This window comes from Telmatherina bonti (assembly GCF_933228915.1).
Source record: "Telmatherina bonti genome assembly, chromosome: 13".
Taxonomy (NCBI): Eukaryota; Metazoa; Chordata; class Actinopteri; order Atheriniformes; family Telmatherinidae; genus Telmatherina; species Telmatherina bonti.
Window position 1 is genome coordinate 31,724,980 of NC_136611.1, and position 20,207 is coordinate 31,745,186.

General features: G+C 39.8%; 1 protein-coding gene across 1 annotated transcript in view; it reads left to right on the top strand.

Moving 5' to 3' along the window:
- Positions 1–20,207, top strand: part of unc5db (unc-5 netrin receptor Db) — a gene marked incomplete at both ends in the record, with an annotated part of 282,435 nt that overhangs the window by 188,167 nt on the left and 74,061 nt on the right. The window contains 4 exons of the mRNA XM_079251728.1: positions 6,918–7,082; positions 11,943–11,975; positions 14,908–15,093; positions 19,454–19,819. Coding sequence (XP_079107854.1) covers positions 6,918–7,082; positions 11,943–11,975; positions 14,908–15,093; positions 19,454–19,819 — 750 coding nt within the window. The remainder of the gene's footprint in view (positions 1–6,917; positions 7,083–11,942; positions 11,976–14,907; positions 15,094–19,453; positions 19,820–20,207) is intronic.

Below are 20,207 nucleotides of genomic sequence, written 5' to 3' on the forward strand. Positions count from 1 at the left end.
CAATGCATTGCAGGCAGGAGCTCAAAAGTGGTGCAAGTGACACGAACGTCAAAGCAGGTTAAGAAAAAACTATAAATCATGTTGTTTTTTTCCACATTTATTGAATTAATATGCAACAAAGAAAGAATTAAAGGAAATTTGAGGAAATAATTTGAGTTTGGATTAGATTTGGAACTATGCAAAGTGGTTGCCATGGTGACAGTCAGTAGTCACGTGATCGGCTTTGTGTCATCGTGTAGACATTCAAACACGGCCAGTGTCTCACAATGCCACCGTCTCCATATCGCCACATTTTACCAAACTTTCTCATTGGGACTGTAGGTCCTGCTGCTTTATCCTCTATTTCAACGTGTTTTCTTTTGGAAGGCTGGCTGGCTGCTGCTAACAATTTCCACATATCAATGCTAATTAACTAAAAGTTAGGTGTGTGCATTTACGTCAGTGTGTGACGTGTTGACGTGCACATGCAAACAGCAGAGGAGCATAAAGAAGAAATTTACTTGAATGAAACTTAAAAACATGACAAATTTGGTGAAAACATTTACTCGCCATGTGGCGAATAGCCGTCTGATATTCACTTGCCTAAGAGAATATTTACTCATATTTGGTGCATGGTGAGTGTTAATTTCAGTCTCTGTCCATACATAGCAGGTATCTCACAAAATGAACATACATGTGTCATCCACACAAAAACGCAGATTTATGTCATCAAAACGCTTATTTGAAAAACCCATGACCAAAGTCAAGACGTGTGAATACTCATGTGGACAAAAAATACCATGACATCACATATGTGACCTTTGTTTCCAAAAGCATGGATGTGATCAAAACTGTGTTGGCATTATCCAGGCATGTTGTGTTTGTTTTTACACTGCTGTTAGTATCGTTCCCACATAGGTGATCCAAGGCGAAGGAAAAGATTAAGGACAGTTATTTTCCAGCACCTAACCACATAATATGAGCAGCATGTTTCGTGTTTTTTGGATGTAACGTCATGAGATGGAAGATTATTCATATTGGGTCAAATTGAAGCTTTACTGCCACTTAAAGGTTTGGTATACTTATGAATGTGTTTAATGCAGTTATGCGGATAGATGTAAATGGCTTTCTTTTTGAAAAATGGGATTTGATGGGCTCTTTTATGGCAGAAGGTTCACCCCTTATTCAGTTTTACAAAAACCTACACGTGTACATGGTTTTACTTTGTTGACCACTAGGGGAAATTAGTCTCAGGCTTTCAACTCAGCTATGAAGTGATAAACAACAATTGATGTCATACCTTCACCTTCTCCCTCTGAAAGAGTCACCACAGCAAATCCTCAGTCAGGTAAATTAGCGAGTTTTATGTCAAATGCTAATCCTGCAACCTTCTGCATGTATCTGGGCCTGGAACCCGCCCGCAGAGAACAATCCGCCTCGCGGCTGCAGCAGTAGGGCTTGAACCACTGGCCATTAACTCACAAGACAAGCAGCTCTACCACATGAGCCACCATGAAGTTGCACTGCCACCATCAAACATAAAAAACAAACCAACAAAACCAAATAATGCCATGGATTTACTGATTGTATGCCATGAAATTTTTGGCAGGAAGGTGGTGGACCTCACCATTTCCTAAAACCTGGGTACAGCCCTGGTCGAGACGTCCACTCCAAAGGAGGTTTTTTTTTTTCTTTTGTTTGATTTTTCTTGGAAAGGATTTTTCTCACTATAGATTAATGTCTGATTATCTGTTAATTCAGTATTTTTTTTTTTAGCCCCATTTGGTTTCTACATATTGTGGTGACTTCTTTTTTTAAAGAATAATCACACAATGCAACACGTTATGTGTCAGTAATGCTGAGTTTTGCATTTGTTCCATTTTGTCACTGTGTTTCTGTTGTTTACCAGCTGGCAGATGAGCACAGTCAACAGAATCAGAGCATCAAGCCATAGGAGACCTGTCAGGAAAACAATACACAAACACACACCAGTGGCTGTGGTCAAACGTACATGCACTCAGCATCCTTTCTTCAACATACAAACACCCTGTTTGCATTTCAAGTAGTTGGGAAGAAACCACAAATATATGCAGAGTGTAGGCAGAGCTCATGTAACACAAAGGAAATTACATTCTCCACCACCTACCAGTCTGTGTTATACGTATCATAACTGCTGGCAGAAACCTGCAGGCACCATATGGTGTCCCAATATTTGTTAAGCTTAGTATGATGAGCTCTTCCCTGATCAGATGACAGAGCATGGACGAAGATTCTCAGCTATTAGCATGCAGCAGGTTGTCTCGGTTTCATAGCCTTGCATCAAATCCCATTATATAAACAGGCCCAAGGGTTAATGAGGAGAAAATGTCTCTCAAGCTGCTGTACCACCACACCGCTTTGTGGATTGTCTGTCATACAGATTGTCTAAGTGTTCCTACAGCAGAACTGATTCTGTGCTGAATGCGTGAATATTACACCAAAGTGAAAGTTAGTAACTAACATCTCAAAGACAGTTAATCATTAAATGTGTTTTGTGAGATGTGATACTTCTATACAAAGAATACTGACAGTGTTTCGATTCTGCAGTCATTGCTGTACCTAGAGCCAACTGCTCTACTTAACACAACTCCAGACCACCATGGTTTTCCACCTACACTACAGTAAACACTGATAGACATCTACCTTATAAAAGCCCTCCGTAACATAGATAACTTGTGGTTTACATGATTGTATTATAGGATTGTTCTCCCCTATTATTCTTCCAAATATTTTGTTTTTGAGTAGCTTATCATATTCATTCATTCATTCATTGTCCTAACTGCTTAGTCCAATTAAGGGGGGAGCCTATCCCAGGAGTCTTAGGGCAAAATGAATGGTACACCCTGGACAGCTCGCCAGTCCATCGCAGGGCGCTTATCTCATTATCATAGACTGTATGTTAAAAGATGGACATAGCCACCCATAGATTTCTGAAGAGCTGTATTGAAGCTTGGTGGGCGGTTCCTTCCATCGCCATCTTGGCAGGGGCATGCATGTCACCTCGACTGGAAAATACAAATATGGGAAAAGGGGTGGAGCTGAGAGGGGGGCTGTGAGCGTCATGGTGGACGATTGACATCAACCAAACTCCGAGCTTCCTGTAGTTAGGAGCTAACTGAGCTAACCCGAAGATAACAGGAGCTAACCAGCAAATGGAGGTAAGCCGGTTAAAGCTAAGTCACGTTGTTAATTGGCTAAAAACTGCAGTTGTTCTACGTTTTTCTTACTTGAAGCAGGAGATCTGGTACCTGTCAGTCAAAAGGACATGCCCCTAAATATGCCAAATTTTGAGATTAAATTAATTTTAAATGGGCAAGTTAGAAAAAAAATTCACTCCCCACACAGTTGTCATGAAGGTAAACCTGACCTATTAACGGAAAATGGATTTTTGAACCAGGCTGTAAACATGTTTATTTCTGCTGTGAAGTTGGTCTTTTTAACATGGGAGTCTATGGGAGTTTGCTCTGTTTTGCAGCCAGCCACTAGTGGATGAAAGGAGAACTGCAATTTTATACACTTCCGCATAAGCTTCACTTTTAACCGCCGAAGGCTCTGTCCATCTTTCTTTTACGGTCTATGCTCATTATTCATTATCTTATTGTTAGCTAAATTATTTTTTTTTAACACAAAACGAGCTATGATGTCTTCTAGTCAGGTTTTAGACAGCACCATAGCACAAAACTGATTTAGAACATTTGTTTGCATACAGACAATGGAAAAATATCTGTTTCAGTTTGACTGGATCTCAGTGCTACATTTCATACAGTTGGCCATATTATTTTACTCTAATGATTAGAAAGCTGGTTGGGCCATTCTGACCCTGTACTACATTGGTTTAAAATGTACTCAGAGAACAGAAAGTACTTTGTGTTAAGAGTTACATGCTTCCACTAGCACAGGTCAGACAGAATAACAACATTAGATTCCATGGCTATGCAGATGACGCACGTATTTATATGGCAGTGTCACCAGGAGAGTGAGGACCTGTGCAGGATCTTGGTAGGTCTTTGGAGCCAAAAAGGAATGATTAAAGGTCAACACAGAGCTTCATTCTATACACCAGGTCACAAATCTGACTGTAGTGATGGAGTCAGAACTAAACTTAGAAAAACACATTAAGTTAATGACAAAGTTATCTTAATGTTACCTGAAGAATACATCAAGGGTAAAAGTTCTGATGTCACAGCAGGACCTGGAAAAACTAGTCCAGGCTTTCATCTTAAGTCAGCTTGATCACTGTGACTGTGTCTGTATGGGTGTTCCAAAATAAAATCTATTAGACACCTGCAGCTAATTCAGAACTCTGCTGCTGTAGTCCTCATTACCAACAAAGTGGACTAAATCCGTCCATTTTTTAAGTCTTTACACTGGCTGCCTGTCTGTCGGAGGATAGATTTTAAGGTTCTGTTGCTGGTCTTTAAGGGCACATTCACATCAGCCTTTTCTTTATTTTTTTAATCTAAGTCTGTTTGCTCGGAAAGTCCACTTTGTTTGGGGAGCTGTAAATACACCAGATGAATTTTGATTCAGTCCGCCTACAAACGCAGGTCTCAGCCCATTAAAAGCGGTGCAAATACAGGAAGGGGACTACAAAAATAGTCACTTCCTGCATTTGGGGAAGTACTGCATTGTTGGTAAATACATAGCGATTCAATTAAAGGTCCTCTGCCGTGTCTGTTGTTCATACTGCGGTCATTGTTGCTTTGTATTTCTGCAGCATACTTGCACAATACAAAATAAAAAAATCGAAAACAGCGATAGTTTTGTGCTCTATGTTTAACTCGCAACAGAGTTTTCTTCTTGATGTGGGTCTTGTTCAATCAGTTGATTTCATTTGATGTTATTTTAAGTTCATTTTAAGTCCAAATTTGCCTATGTTTCTTTGCAATTTATCTCTGCAGTTTATCATGATTTTAAGTTTATATCTGTTATTTTCTTTTCCTTCATTTCTTGTTTTAATTCTAAATTATGCTTCTAATTTTGTAGTGTTTTAATGTTTCTGCAACGCACTTTAAATCACCCTGTTGTATAATTATGCTTTACAAATAAACTTGCTTTGCCTTGCCTGTTGTTGATTAACTAGTGGCATGATAAGTATGGGCAACTGCGCTTAAACATCTGGTTATTTTCATGTGGTAAACAACGACAATTGTCTTATTTGAGTGTTAAATAAAATTTGGTTTTATTCATTTAATTTATCCCAAATATAATCCAGTAATCCATTCATTAGTTTCTTGCTTAAAAACTAATGGGTTATGGCACATCTTTCATTTTATTGCAGAATTAGGAAAAAGAGCCGGATGCAACATTTAGTGCATGTAGAGAATTTATTTCCTAAAAAATAATATTTACTTAGATATTTGTAACTTGTTGGGTTCTTTTGCTTCTTCTTGATCTTTATCTTCTTGATTATCATTAGGAAAAGGCAGGTTATTGCTTTGCAATTCATATTAATCTTGCATACAAAAGTGGCCCAAATCCAACTCTATATTTGGTATTTTTGCTTTGAAAACATACTGCAAGATATCTGTAAGAAGACTGTTAAGTGTTTACATTTGGGTGTTTTTCTTTAGTTCATAATTTCATCTGGAGTCTGGCGGCTAACGGAAAGAGGGAACTTTCACTAAAAACTTAGTTTATGACAAAACAGCAGGTTAGAGTTCCAATATATTCAGCCAGGTATCCTCCAATTTAGGGCCAGAAGTATTGTGAAGTGATAAAGGTAAAACAATGTCTTCTTTGTACACTGAACTATGTAATTTTGTTTTTTAATTTTTCATGAAGAGCAACTCTCCCGCTGTTATGCTCAGGGGTGTATTGATCGTGATTTAAAGGTTGTGTTGCCAGGTGGCACAAGAAAAATTGCACTTGAACAATAATGGTTTTGAATAAATATCAACAAACTCTCGAAGAAAACATTTCTCCATCCAAAGCTTAAAAAAGAAATGAGAGGAGAATTTGTGCAGCTGAAAATCTGCACTGGGCTACAATTCCTTTGAGATGGCATGGCTCTTACAACCTGAAAAAAATCTCCTACTCAAAGAAATCTTTAAGTAGAAAAAAAAATAGGAGCATGCCTGAGAAGCTCACCGGTACAACAACACTTTTTGATGAAAGAATGGGTAAAAATCCCCCAGACTGGATAGATAAAGACTCCAAACTTTTTGCAAAAGAGTTTCCATTATGCCACAAGGAGCGATACTATGTCAAATCCTGCAGAGTGCCTGAATTTCGCTTCATGCCCCATTTCTGTTGTTCGGCCATTAATATCTAACTTGTTTCTTTGATAATAAACTCCCCCAACCAAAGTAGCATAAACTGCCTTTTCTGTGTAATGCATTGATTAAACAACCAGGCTGCCTCATTATCTTAGTGAAGTAATCTAGGTCAGGGGTGTCCCAAGTTAGTCCTCAACCTGCAGGTCAGAGTCCTGCATGTTTTCCATGTTTTCCTGCTGCCACACACCTGACTCAAATTATATGGCTCTAACAGCCCATGAACTTTGGTATGGTGACTCATCCATTTGAGAAAGGTGTGTCTGAATAGAGATACATTGAAAACCTGCAAAATTGTTCTTGGAGGACCCTTTGCACACTATGATCTAAGTCATTCACCTTTAAAATGTAACTATATCATGAATCAAGGAGGTTGTCTTTTCGGAAAATTTGGAAATAGCTAACTTCAGACAATGATGAACTATTTATATTAGTCACTTCTATGAGCTATAATTTAACAACAGTGTAACTTTTTTTTACTCATTTTTGTATTATTTTGCTGCCAGATACAAATTGCTGCTTTTCCTGTTTGTGTAATTCTGTCCTCTCTCTCAGTGCTAATTCATGCAGCCTCATGTACTCTACATGCTGTATAAACTCTCTGTTCTGTGTATATTTTTGCAGTTGATGGAGGCTGGGATGAGTGGAGCGAATGGACAGTCTGCAACAGCCAGTGCGAGAGGCAGCGGAGTCGGGAATGCAACTCTCCAGCACCCAGAAACCGAGGCAAGATGTGTGAAGGGAACAGCGAGGCCGTTGAGAACTGTACAGATGGACTGTGCACCCAGAGTAAGGCTTTTTTTCCCTTCTGGGTCTCATCATCATTCTCAAGGCTAACTTGTCATCTTCATTATCATATATACATTCAGACTAACATAGCTGATCATTGCCAGCCTGTTTGAACAGGAGGTATGTGTTGGAAAAGAAATCACTGTGGACTGACACAGTTTCCCAGAGCATGAAAATGTCAGTGATTTTTATCCAGCATACTGCTCTCTTGTCATAACCTGCCACTGAATAAGAAATACAGACATTCACTCTTCAATGATGCTTGATGTTTGGACTGAAATGTCATTGCACTGCTTGGGTCATGCGTGTGCAGTGATTTAATGTGATATATTTACTCACTGGTGTGAGCATAAATATAATGCTGCCACAGAGTGGAATTATTCAGCCTGACATGAAATTGTGATTTGAAAGAAAGCAACTTTCAAATCTCAACTAATATTTATGTTTTAATGAGATGCACTAAGAAAAAGCTATTTTTGTCAATAAAGACTTATTTTTCCCACTATAAACACAACATTTACCCACAAATCTGCACAGCTACAGCATGTTAATGCTAATTCTTTGTTAGCAAAACTTTACTGCGAAAGTTTTGGCTATTGTCTTTTTTCTGCATGCTTTTTTTCATTGTCTTCATTTGAAGTAGGCTTTTATATCCAGATATTATTAAGTGAAGTTACAGAAACTCAGTTTTAGGAAGACAGAGGGGCAGAAACAAAACAGTTAGAATAATGTTAGCCTAGCTGCTGCAGACTAGCTTGTTTCCTCTTTATAAGATATTCTTCATACTTTAGCTACTTTGTCTTATTTTCAAAACCTCATTGTGGAAAATATTAACCTTCCATTTTGGACAAACATGCTTCTCTCTGAAATGATTTTCAGAAACTTTGCATATGTCGTACGTACAGACCTCTCCCTCATGTTCTGAGTGATTGCACAACAGCTAATAAAAACTTGAATGAAATGCGCAAGTGCACAGCAATTTATAAGAAAAAAACTTTCTAAAAGACATCAAAAGTAACAATTGAACCTACTTATGTAGAAAAGGTAGTCACAGCAAAGCCGAAAGAAAAACTAAACAGATTTTAGGAAAGAAATGATAAATTGGAATATCTTTTTTTGAAAACACGAATACCAAATATATATTTATTAAAAAAATCTAGAACACATAGAGGAGTGAAGAAAGTAAATCTAAATAAAGTTGCTGAAATTAGGCCAAACATGAACACAATGTGATTAGAAGATAACATAGTTCAACAACATTTAGCAGCTGTTTTGAAAGGGCTTGGCTAGCAGTGGCATCAAACTCTTTATTGTGTGGCTTTCCAGTAGTCGGAATAATGCCTCTTTTTTACAGTTTGCATTACACCATGTCATATTAACATTATTATGTAAATAGAAATCATTTATAAATGTGAACATAACATGCAAATTATAAATGGGCTATGAACTAAAGGTTTGAGTTAGCATGAAGTCATCATCACTGGTCTTTTCTAGACTCCCAATGTGAGTCAAAGGGTGAAACTGAAGAGTGATATCTACAACATGATTGGACAATAAATACGCTTTTTTGAGGCTTTTTAAATGTATTTGATAATGACAATTTCAGAATGATAACCAGCACAACAATCAGAGGGAATGAGTACTTTTATGCACTTATTCACCAGGCTAGTACCTACAAACATATTTTAAAGACTGCATGATTGAAGCTAGCTGTTTGGTAATTAGCTTCAATTCTCCTCTTTCATCCCATATTCTAACATTTTGAATTTTAAAATGTACTTTTCATTGAGCTTCGGAAAAAGTAACCTAATCAAATAAACACAATATAAACAATAACATAATTACAATAAGTGAAACGATAAACGTCTGATCTGCAACAGGTTTTAAAATAAATCTAAATGCAGAGGCTGTGTGTGAAAAAGCAAATCCACCACATGATTAAGAAGCTTCTGAGAACTAAATAGCTTTGTAACAATAACCTAAAGAAGCCCTAATGATTTTCTGTTTAAGTCATCAGTCTTTCAGATCAATTTTAGAGGAATACCAGCCCACTTGTTTTTTATAATGTTGCATCAGGTTGTTGACATTTGCAGACTTTTGCTAATGCAGAACTCTTATAAAGTTGATTAAAGCATGTTGAACCTCTGGAAGACCTCAGTTCTTCAATCTGGTTTCATTCTTTTGTAGTTTTGCTGTTTGGGATCATTGTCAGCTCCAGACAGAAGAGTTCATGGTTTACTGAGACTGAGGTGTTTAAGTTGATGTATGTTTGGTTTTCGCCTAATGTGGTACTGTGCAAGACATCTCTGCTTTGGTCTCTTCTGGTACTAGGATATTGTTCCACACATTTTGTATCTCAATCAGTTCAAACTTTGCAAACCTATGCCTTGCTGCCTTGTTTCTTTTAGGCTCCTATTCAAAATAAGGAATTCTCATTCAGTCTTTTTACAATCATATGGCCGTGAAAAAAGCATTCACCATGCCCACCTGAGGCCTGGAGAGTCTGACATGTAGCTCTTGGGGTTTTTTGCTGCTTGATGGGCTGAACTGGCTGGAACATACTGGCAGCTGTCTTAATGTTTTCAACTTAGATACATGGATCTTTTTTTTCCCCCAGTTACACAGTAAATTACCTTATAAGTTTTCCAAGATCAATGTGAAGCAGCAGTTACTTCTAAGATCACTGCTGATGTCTTTCCTCTGTGGCATTTTTTCAGCACACACCAGAATCTTACAGAGCAGTGGACTGCCTACACCAGGGGTGTTCAGCTCTAGTCCCCAAGGGCCACAATCCTGCATGTTTTCCTAAGCCCATTAATCAGTCATATTGCAGAACTTCAAAGGCTGTTGGTCCATTCAGTGTAAGGTGTGCTATAACAGAGGTACATGGAATCCCTGCTGGAAAGTCAGTCCCCTCAAGTCCTTAAGACACCTCTGGCCCAAACAAGCTTTCATGGAGGTTTTCACAATAAATAGGCTTTTCACGGTAAATAAAACCTTACGCCAATTAATGTTTTCATAATAGAAGTGGTAAGGGTCTATTTATTTTTTCGCACACTGCTTCTGCTTTTTGACCTACTTTAATTTTGTAATAGATGATGACATGTTGTAATATGTTGTTATATATCTGAAATGGTATTTTTTTATCATCAAAATACCTACAGATATGGACAAAATTGTTGGTACCCTTTGGTCAATGAAAGAAAAACTCACAAGGTTCACAGAAATAACTTAAATCTGACAAAAGTAATAATAAATAAATAAATAAATTCTATGAAATCTAACCAATGAAAGTCAAATATTGCTTTTCAACCATGATACAACAGAATTATATAAAATTATAAATTCATGAAACATGCCTAGAAAAAAAATGATGGGTTACAGGTAGTCACCATGCTTTTTGGTGACATGGTGTCACACTTAACATTGATCAGAGGAAGCAAAGGAAAGAGCTCTCAGGAGATTAGAAAGAAAACTGTAGACTAGCATGTTGTAGGTAAAGGCTATAAGAGCATCTCCAAGCAGCTTTATGTTCCTGGGACTACAACTGCACATATTATTCAGAAATCTAAGATCCATGGGTCTGTAGCCGACTTTCCTGGATGTGGCCGCAGGAGGAAGACTGATGATAAATCAAAAGGATGGATAATACAAATGGTAACAAAACAGTCCTGAAAAACTTCTAAAGAGATTAAAGGTAAACTTCAAGCTGAGGGAACATCAGTGTCAGATTGCACCATCCGTCGTTGTTTGAGCCAAAGTGGACTTAATGGGAGTCAACTAAGGAGGACACCATTGTTGAAAAGAAATCATAAAAAGCCAGATTGGAATTTGCCAAATGAAATGTTAACCAGCCAGAAAGCTTGTGGGACCGATGAGACAAAAATGGAAAAATGAAGCATATGAAGGAAAGAAGACTATCCCTGCTGTGAAACATGGAGGATCTATTATGTTTTGGGGCTGCTTTGATGTGTCTGGCACATGGATCTTGAATGTAGTCCGAATCTGTCCCGGGTACAATAAAATCTCAAGACTATCAAGGGATTGTAGGGAGGACAGTGTTAAAGAGCTTGGACTCAGTCGCAGGTCATTGGTCTTGCAAAAGAACAATGACCCAAAACACACAACTAAAACCACCCAAGAATGGCTTAGAGGAAAATATTGGACTTTTCTAAAGTGGCCTTCTATGAGCTCTGACCGAAATCCGATTGAGCATCTTTGGAAGGAGCTGAAACATGGGGTTTGGAAAAGGCACCCTTCAAACCTGAGACAACTGGAGCAGTTTGCTCATGAGGAGTGGGCAAAATACCTGCTGGGAGGTACAGAAGTGTCATTAACAGTTACAGGAAATATTTGATTGCAGTGATTGCCTTAAAACGTTGTGCAACAGAATATTACGTTAAAGGTACCATCTTTCGTCCAGGCCGGTTTCATGACTTAATCTTTTTTTATGTATGATTTTTCATATTGAAAAGTAATATCTGACTTTCATTGGTTAAATTTCCTAGAATTTTTATTTATTATTACTGTTGACAGATTCAGGTTATTTCTGTGACCATTGGGAGTTCTTCTTTGATCAAAGGGTACCAACTATTTAGTCCATGTCTGCAGGTCCACTCAAAGATACCTTTAAGTATTCTGACTCATCACCCTTCACATAGTGGTATGAGGACAGTAATGATGGATTTGGATCCATTCTTAGTTACTGTGTATTCTCTGCCAGCACAGTCAGCAGAACAGCTTTTTTTTTAATCAAGGTGCTGAACTTGTGACTTCACTTGTTAGCCGCTTCACAGAGGCTCGAACTTTAATCACCTCTTCCTCTCCTCTTTGTCTCATTCTATCTCTCTGTCTTTGCAGATCGAAAGCTGCTACATGATGTAAAACCTCAAAGTGAGTCTTCCTCTGTGGATTCCTTTCATCCTCTACTCCCGCTGCCCCCCAACCTCTCACTTATGTGTATTATACCCTGAATTCTTGCTTGTTAAGGATTAAGTTTAAAGGTAGAAAAAAAAAACAGGTGATTTTTTTTGTTCCCTTTTTTGCACTCTTTCAGTATACATTGTATTTATTAGCAGCGTTTAGTTCACCTTGATCAGAGCAACTCCTGTGTTAACCCAGCAAATGCTCATTATGCATTCATGCTATTACTCAGCGCCTGACTTTTATGACAAGCGTGACTTCACAGCTGTGTTTCTACTTTGAGCCAGGAGATATATTGGTTGTGACAAGTGAACATGTGCTGTGTGGTGGAGGATTAATGGGTTGTAATCATTGAAAACGAGCTAATTTGTCCAATTTACAGCGCTGTCCTACCATTTCTGTGGCAGCTTTCAATCACTCGCTTGGAGTTGGCTCGGTTAAGTGATTGTCAGGCGCGACCATCGTCTGGCTGCTTTCATTAGCTTGCCACTTTAATGTAAAAGCTGTGCCTATGAGTGTGTTTACAGGCTTTAAGTTACAGCATTGACTGCATTAAGCTGGTATGCTGCAAGTCATCCTGGTAGGAACATTGTTAGCCAGTTTGCCTTTGACGCTACTTTTGATAGCTTGCATGGACTCCTTTCCTGTGAGATAAAATTCCTATCTTATATATGCTGGTGGGTCTAAAGGCAGCTAGACGAATCAACCTCCATGTTAGCCTCTCAGGCTAACAGCTGGACCTGGTCATTTGATCCTGCAGAATCTTGTGCATGCAGAATAACGAGATAAAACACATGGGCTGCTCCATCCTACCACTTTCCATTCTTCTTATTTAGTTTTGTCTTGGAGCCAGGGTAATTCTTGTGATTGCCCTTGAATGTCTACACAATAGCAAACATGTTTTCACTGCTTTATTTCATCTACTCTTCACTCTCTGTTGACCTTTATAAACACAACAAAGTCAGCGACTTTATATGTGTGATGCTTAGAAAAACATTTTGTCTGTTTTATGGAGAAGGATCCATCATCAGTGCAAAAGATACCATCCTGTTAGCTGAGCTATGTCAGAAGAACATTTATATTTACATGCTATGAATCTCTCTAGAGCATTGATTTATTTCAGTGACAGAAGGATTCATACTTTCATGTTGGCTTGAACTCCTAGGTATTCCTTCTCGTGTCTGTTTGTCGTGATCATTTCCAAGCACAGCACTGTTTATTTATGAAGACTTTTTTCACTTGGCCTTTTTTCTCCTTTTTATTTCTAATGAACACCTTCAGGCTTTAGCATTTTTTTTACATAATCTTTAGACCAGCCTGTACAGATACTCACAACATGTTTTCTGACTAGTATTTGTTGTTAATTCATTATCAAGTAAAAATACTGTTTGAAGTACGGCACAAACATTTTTGCTTCCACCCAAATTTCTCTATAAATTGCCAGGAAAACAGGGAATGATTATAATGTATTACTGAAATGTAGGCAAACATCTATGGAAATACAGTTATAAAGCAAAAACAGAAGGTTTGTGTGTTGCCCTGCAACTGTATGTTGGCCTGTAACTAAAAAACCTGTTGACACTGGTTTTCATTCAGTTCTTCTGTCCTTTGGTATACATAAGCCTTTTTTCCATGTTTCCCCTCCTTAGCCTTTTAATGCCATGTCTATCAAATCTGAGACCTACTGCATGAATCTGGTAAAAAAAAAAAGAAAAAAAAATGTTCAAAACTCTTTTGTTTACAATCTAATCCATGTCTTCTGCTCCTTCTTGGAAACAAATTGCACGATAATAATTTACATAGAACAGATGGAAATACGGCAGACATATATGCTTCTTAAAAGCATTTAGATAATTGTAAAATAAAGACTGTAGATAAGTGGGGGAAAAAAACCTGTACCAGTAGATGGATCAACTGGTGGTACACATACACATCAAAGGATTTGGCTTGAGTTTTTTCTTTTTTTATCAAGGACTTCACTTTCATATCTGGTCTATCTGAGATGGTGTTTTGGGGAAATAAATCTTTTTCTTGTCCAGTTTCTTCAAATTTATTTAAGCACAATTATCACACCATGCTGAGATATTCTTTGTTTTTGCTGATAGAACTTTGGGAATAGAAAACATGTATTTATATAAAACTAACATAAAAAAGAAATGGATGAAAATTCCATTTTTTCCAACGGTTTGTCACAAAGTGTCTGCAAATGCAGTCTGAACTTGGTTCATCACTTGAGTTAGGAGCCATTTTTAGTGTTGAATGAGTTAAAGACAATCCATTTCCTTTGTAAATAGTCAGGTGCAAGAACTGGACTGAAAATGACAACGTTGTAAGTCCTTTAGAAAACCTCTGCTCAAGACTTTAAAAATTGCAAGAGAGTCAGTCTGCTAGAGAGCAAAATATAAAGAAAATAAGGGGTGGCTCATGCTTTTCTACACTACTGTAAGTAACCAAAGTCAGTGTAGCAGAACAGTGTATGTTTCTTGAATAGTGGCAAGATTACCCCACATGATGCAGCTCAACCGCCTACACTTCAGCGCAGGTGTGTTGTTCTTCTAGTAGTTGATGTAGCCTGGAGCTTTATGCAGAGTGAAGAAGTGAATTGTAGAGGTCACATAACTTTTATTGCCTCAAGGCTTTTTCACTGTTTATCAACATGCAGTTTTTTTTTCTTTTATGTCATAACTTCCTCTGAAGCCACGTATATTTCCATATATAATACATTTCCCACCATATGCAGAAAACAGGTTGCCTTCCAAACTCATTAGTAGCAGAAGTCAAGTGAATTAAATCAAATAGCAGCCATGTTGAATTGAATGTATAGCGGTCATTGGACTGTTCATTGTATTACTGCTGCTCATTTCTGAGAATTTAGCTGTTGTTTCTGTGTTCTGTCTTTCAGGTATGGAAAGCTCTAATGATGTGGCTCTGTACTCCGGCCTCGGAGCTGGCATCATCGCTGTGGCAATCCTGGTGGTGGCCGTGATGCTGTACCGGAAGAACCACAGCGAGTATGGCGTGGATGTCATCGACTCCTCGGCTCTGACTGGGGGTTTCCAGTCTTTCAACTTCAAAACTACCAGACAAGGTAAGAGAGAGCCCCATCAGCTGCATGTTGACACAATCCAGCAACCACAAGGCCAGAAGGCAGCGTCATGAAAGACCCTTCTGACAGGAGCCGCTCTGTGATTGATGGGATCTGTTTGCATCAAAAGAAAAGCCGGCAGCCTCCCTATCTGAGCAGGATTTATACCTCCATAATCAGTGAAAGGACCTGTCCTTCTATTTTGACAGACCTGCTCCTCTGTTATTTTGTAGCATGAGATAATCAATCTCTAATAGACACTGACACCCCCACCCTCCCACCCAATCTCCCTCCGGACCACACATTTGACTGTCAGGAAACCAATCTCCTCCATCAGATTACACTGGTCCAAGCCACTGATGGATAAATGTGAGGGGTATGGAACAGTGAGCATCAATTCAATTTTTGTTGTGCACAGCAATAACTTCTGTTGCTTATATGACTGCGGCTGTCCCGGTCAGCCTCACTACAGGCATTCATATTACTCCCTCTGACACTTCTGGGTTACTGCAAGTGATAGCCACAGTGAAGACAGGCGATCGATCCCGCCAGGAGCCGCTGCCCAGAGCCCACACTGTGGCCCCCAGCCACCCTAAGGCCTGGGGACTCGGTCAAGCTCCCCCAGCCATTGTCAGGAGATTGGAAATATGTGAGGAGCATGGTTGAGGAGGTGGGTGAGGGCTACGCACAGCAGGTCATCAATCCTATTTAAATAGGCCAGCTCTCCACACAGCTGCCTGCTGTGCCCTCCACTGGCCACAATCACTCCTTTCCATTTTCCGCTGTAGCAGCCAGGTCGAGGCTCCTGTGAATGTAGAGCACCTCCTTCCTCCTCTGTTCTCATATCATACAGCAGACCCAGTTTGCTTTTGACAAAGCTAATGAGGCCTTTTTAATTTATCCCATATGTGTTAGAACAGTAAAGGTAGCATTGCTCCACTCTTTTCATCAAGTTCTCAAGGGTAGGGTGAATAAAAAGCTCTTCAGAAGTGGCTTTAATTGCATCTTTGTTTCTCTCTTGTAGCTAATAAGCACCTGAAGAAAAGTAAAAGTATTGTAAAGAAGCTAGCAGATGCACTCTGATGGATCAGCTGGAGAGTGTGAAAGGCAGAGTGCAGACTCAGTGTTGGACTTGACCCTGTCTCTCCACATTTCTCCTCCTTCTGAGTGATTTTTAATCAGAGGCCCAATTCCAAACCCATCCCTCAAGGTATTCAACCTGAAGTACATTTCATTAACTTCTCTCATCTCGCTGCTGCATTCCATTTTCGCAGGGCCATTCTTAAAGATGCACACTCAGGCGATAATCAGATCATTCTCCACTTGACTGCAGGGGTGAAAATTTAGTGGTGATCGAGAGTCAGCTGTTGAGGGCTAATGTCCACTGACCTGTCGCTCTGACCAAGAGCCGAAGCCTCCGCTGAGCCGCATTGGATGCAATGCAAGGACAAGCGTCCTTGCATTGCATCCAATCCTTGCATTGGAACGTCACCTTTAAAGCAATTACCTCCCCCATGATTGGTGCTGAGTCTTTGCATCATTGATAAATGCAAGTTCAGTCATGGGAAATCGCAGCATAGTATGTGCCGCCATCTAGATTCCTGCAATGATGTTTGTAAACTATATTCAACTGAATTTCTTCACTGTCAGCTTAAGATAGTGTTGTGCTTTTTTTTTTTTTTTTTTTTTTACAAATATGACTGTAGGTCCCATAAAACGAGGATAAATTGAGGATAAAACCAACCATGTACCTGTTATTAGGGTTGTCTCAATACATCAATCAAATGATACATCAATTCAGTGATCAACAACACAGTAGCATTGATCCAGACCAAGCGACAACCTCCGGCGGTTAAGAGTGAAGCCTATGTTCAAGTGCATGAAGCTGCAGTTCCCCCTTCATCCACTTGGGGTTCAAAACAGAGCAAATCCCCATAGACTCCCATGTTAAAAAGACCAACTTCACAGCAGAAATAAACATGTTTACAGCCTGGTTCAAAAATCCAAGTTTGGTTTAATAGGTCAGGTTTACCTTCATGACAGCTGTGGGGGGAGTGAAGTTTTTTCTAACTCACCCGGTTAAAAGTAATTTAATCTCGAAGTTTGGCATATTTATGGGCGTGTCCTTTTGATTGACAGGTACCAATCTCCCGCTTCAAGTCAGAAGAACGTAGAACAACTGTGGTTTTTAGCCAGTTAATAACGTAACTTAGCTTTAGCTTGCTTACTTCCATTAGCTGGTTAGCTCTTAGCTACAGAAAGCTCGGAGTTCGCTCGATATCAATCATCCACTATGACGCTCTCAGCTCCTCTCTCAGCTCTACCTCTTTGCCCATATTTGTATTTTCCGGGCAAGGTGACACGCATTTCCCTGCCAAGATGGCGATGGTAGGAACCACCCACTGGGCTTCAATACAGCTCATTTGAAACCTATGGGTGACGTCACGGAGGCTCCGTCCATCTTTTTATCTACAGTCTATGATCCGGACTGAATCTGTTAATCAAACTTTGAAAGAGCAACTGGAATTGTTAACATTACGAAATGGTAAAATTAGATTTAATAAAGAATATATGCCAAGGATGGGTACCAATGCGGAATTGATTTATCATGTCCTAATCAAAGTTTTGACAAGTAAAAACAGGCAGAAGTACCTTTCAGATATTTAATTAACAGTTATTTAATCTTGTTTAACCCCCAAAAGCTGATCGGAAGCAGCGTTAAAATAGGATGCAACGTCTTTAGATAAGTTTTATTCCTAGAAATCTTTCTGAAGAAACTAAAACCCAAATAATCCAGTTCTGAGTCTCAGAACCTCAGTGCTGTTTGGTGAACCAGCCCACATTCACACCAACTAAGCTGGAACCAGAGTGGCAGACTCTAGTCTACAGAAGTAATTATAAATATTTTGGAGTTTTACCTACAAAAACCTACAGTTTTCCGAAATAATATATATATACATATAAATACTAGAGATGGCCAAACAAAGAACGTTAGCCTATCTCAGCTTTATTTTGAAGGGGTGGTCTCTAGTCAGCCTAATGTATTCAAATAAGGGAGGCTTATTTTTCCACTATAGGTTCTGTGGTGGCTGTCCAGCAGTTGGGCTAAATGTACATGTAGCATCACATCTACGTCCATATTTGCCCAAGTAATTTAAATGTTGTGATTTCTTTTTTCTCTTCCTAAAGCTTATTGATTTTTTGGAAACATGAAAATGGGACTGTTACTTGCATCTCTGTAGAGGACATCATGCTAGCAGCAGAACAGTTAATGAAATATAAATAAACAGTCCAGGTTTTACTAGAAGTGCTCTGTTGGGAGGGAAATTAGGGAAAAAAAAGTTGAATTTTAGAACAAAAAGGGAAACCAGCACACTTCAAAAAGCTCATCACAGATCCAGCAGTCTGTAATTAATGATTTCACTAAAAATAAAACAACATTAGCCCCCCGCGTTGCACCCCTTGCCAGGAAGCAGCTGGGCAGCAAGGACTTTGTGACTTCGCCGTTATCTTGGCAAAGCTGCCAGATCGATGTGGTGAGCTGCTCGCTCTGTTTGGCACCACCGTCACATTTAATGGCCACAGATGAAGACCCACCCTCCCTTCCTCCACTCACACACATCTCATCCCACACACACTGGGAGCTGAAGGACTCCCCTCATTTACAGAGCAGACCTCACCTGGCCCTCCTGCTTCTCCTTCAGGAGGACAACTGGCCGTCCACAGGAGCTGACTCCAGCAGATGAATTATGGAGATCAAGCTGTGTGTGTGCTTGGTAATTAAATCTAACGCCCTGACCGTGGCTTCCAGTCCTGAACCTTCTGTCCAGGCTGTGCTCCGCATTACCTCTGACGCACCAGTCACCTGCCTGTGCATGCTGTTTTAATTGTGTTGCAGCTGCAGAGCCCCCAGATGTGGATGGTAAACCTACTTACCCGATAGCGTAAAGGCATTTGCTGAATCTTAAACCACACAGTCCCGTTGAATATAATCACTTCTACTGTGCTGCAGACAGAAAGCTCCTGATAATGTTTAATCCAGAGTGGCACACTTTCCTCCTGCTTTTATCATGTTCCTGTCAGGAAAATGCACAAATTCTTTGCATGTTTTCCAGCTTTAAACATAATGAAATGATTGCTTTTGCTTTGCTTAATCAAAAAATCAAAAAAACAGTACATGTGTGATCTTGTTTGCTGTATCTGGGACACCAGTGAATTTCATTATCTCACATGAGTGCTGCTAAGGAACCACAGTGACTGAGCTTTGAGGCATTAATTAAACGAGTCCCCCTGCTTTTTAAACCCCTCCTCAAGCGGGGCTTTTAGGTGACTGCATTGCCGTGTTATCTCTCCGTCTCTTCAGGCAACCCGCTGCTTCTCAACTCCTCCATGCAACCTGACTTAACAGTGGGCCGGACGTACAGCACTCCCCTCTGCTTCCATGACAGCGCAGACAAAGAGCTCTTTGACCCCCTGCCTGACATCAAGGTCAAAGTTCAGAGCTCCTTCATGGTTTCGCTGGGTGTGGCCGAGCGTGCCGAGTTCCACGCCAAAGCTCCCGCCGAGACCTTCCCGCGAGACCTGAGCCGCGACTACTGCAGCAGCACTATGGACAGGCGCAAGAAGGGCCTGCTAACGCTCAACGGACCCCTCAGCGCCAGCAAAGAGCAGCTAAGAACCGGCGGTGTGTTTGGACACCCTGGAGGGCGGCTGGTGGTACCAAACACAGGTGAGCGAGTGCACACACTGAGTTTGTTCGCTGGAAAGAAACACTGTGTCAGTCTTACTTTGTGCTGGTAATCAAAAGCAACATCCCACACTGTTCACTCTGTTTCCATAATGACAGGATGCAGTAACTTCTCATTACAGGAGCCTGAGTCGCGTATTAGGTGCAGCCTTCACAAAGACGCATCCTCCACCGGCTTTATTTTCACTGGCTTTGTTGTAGTCCTGTCTGCTGGCTGTGAATCATGAAAGCACACTCTGCCTTTGTTGTATTTCATGGGAGAACAAAGAGAATAAAAACTACTGCTGTCAGTTGAATTATCGCAAATTAATCCTTTTTTTTTTTTTATTCTACAACCAAAATGGCAGAAAAAATGTGATTCTGTTTAAAA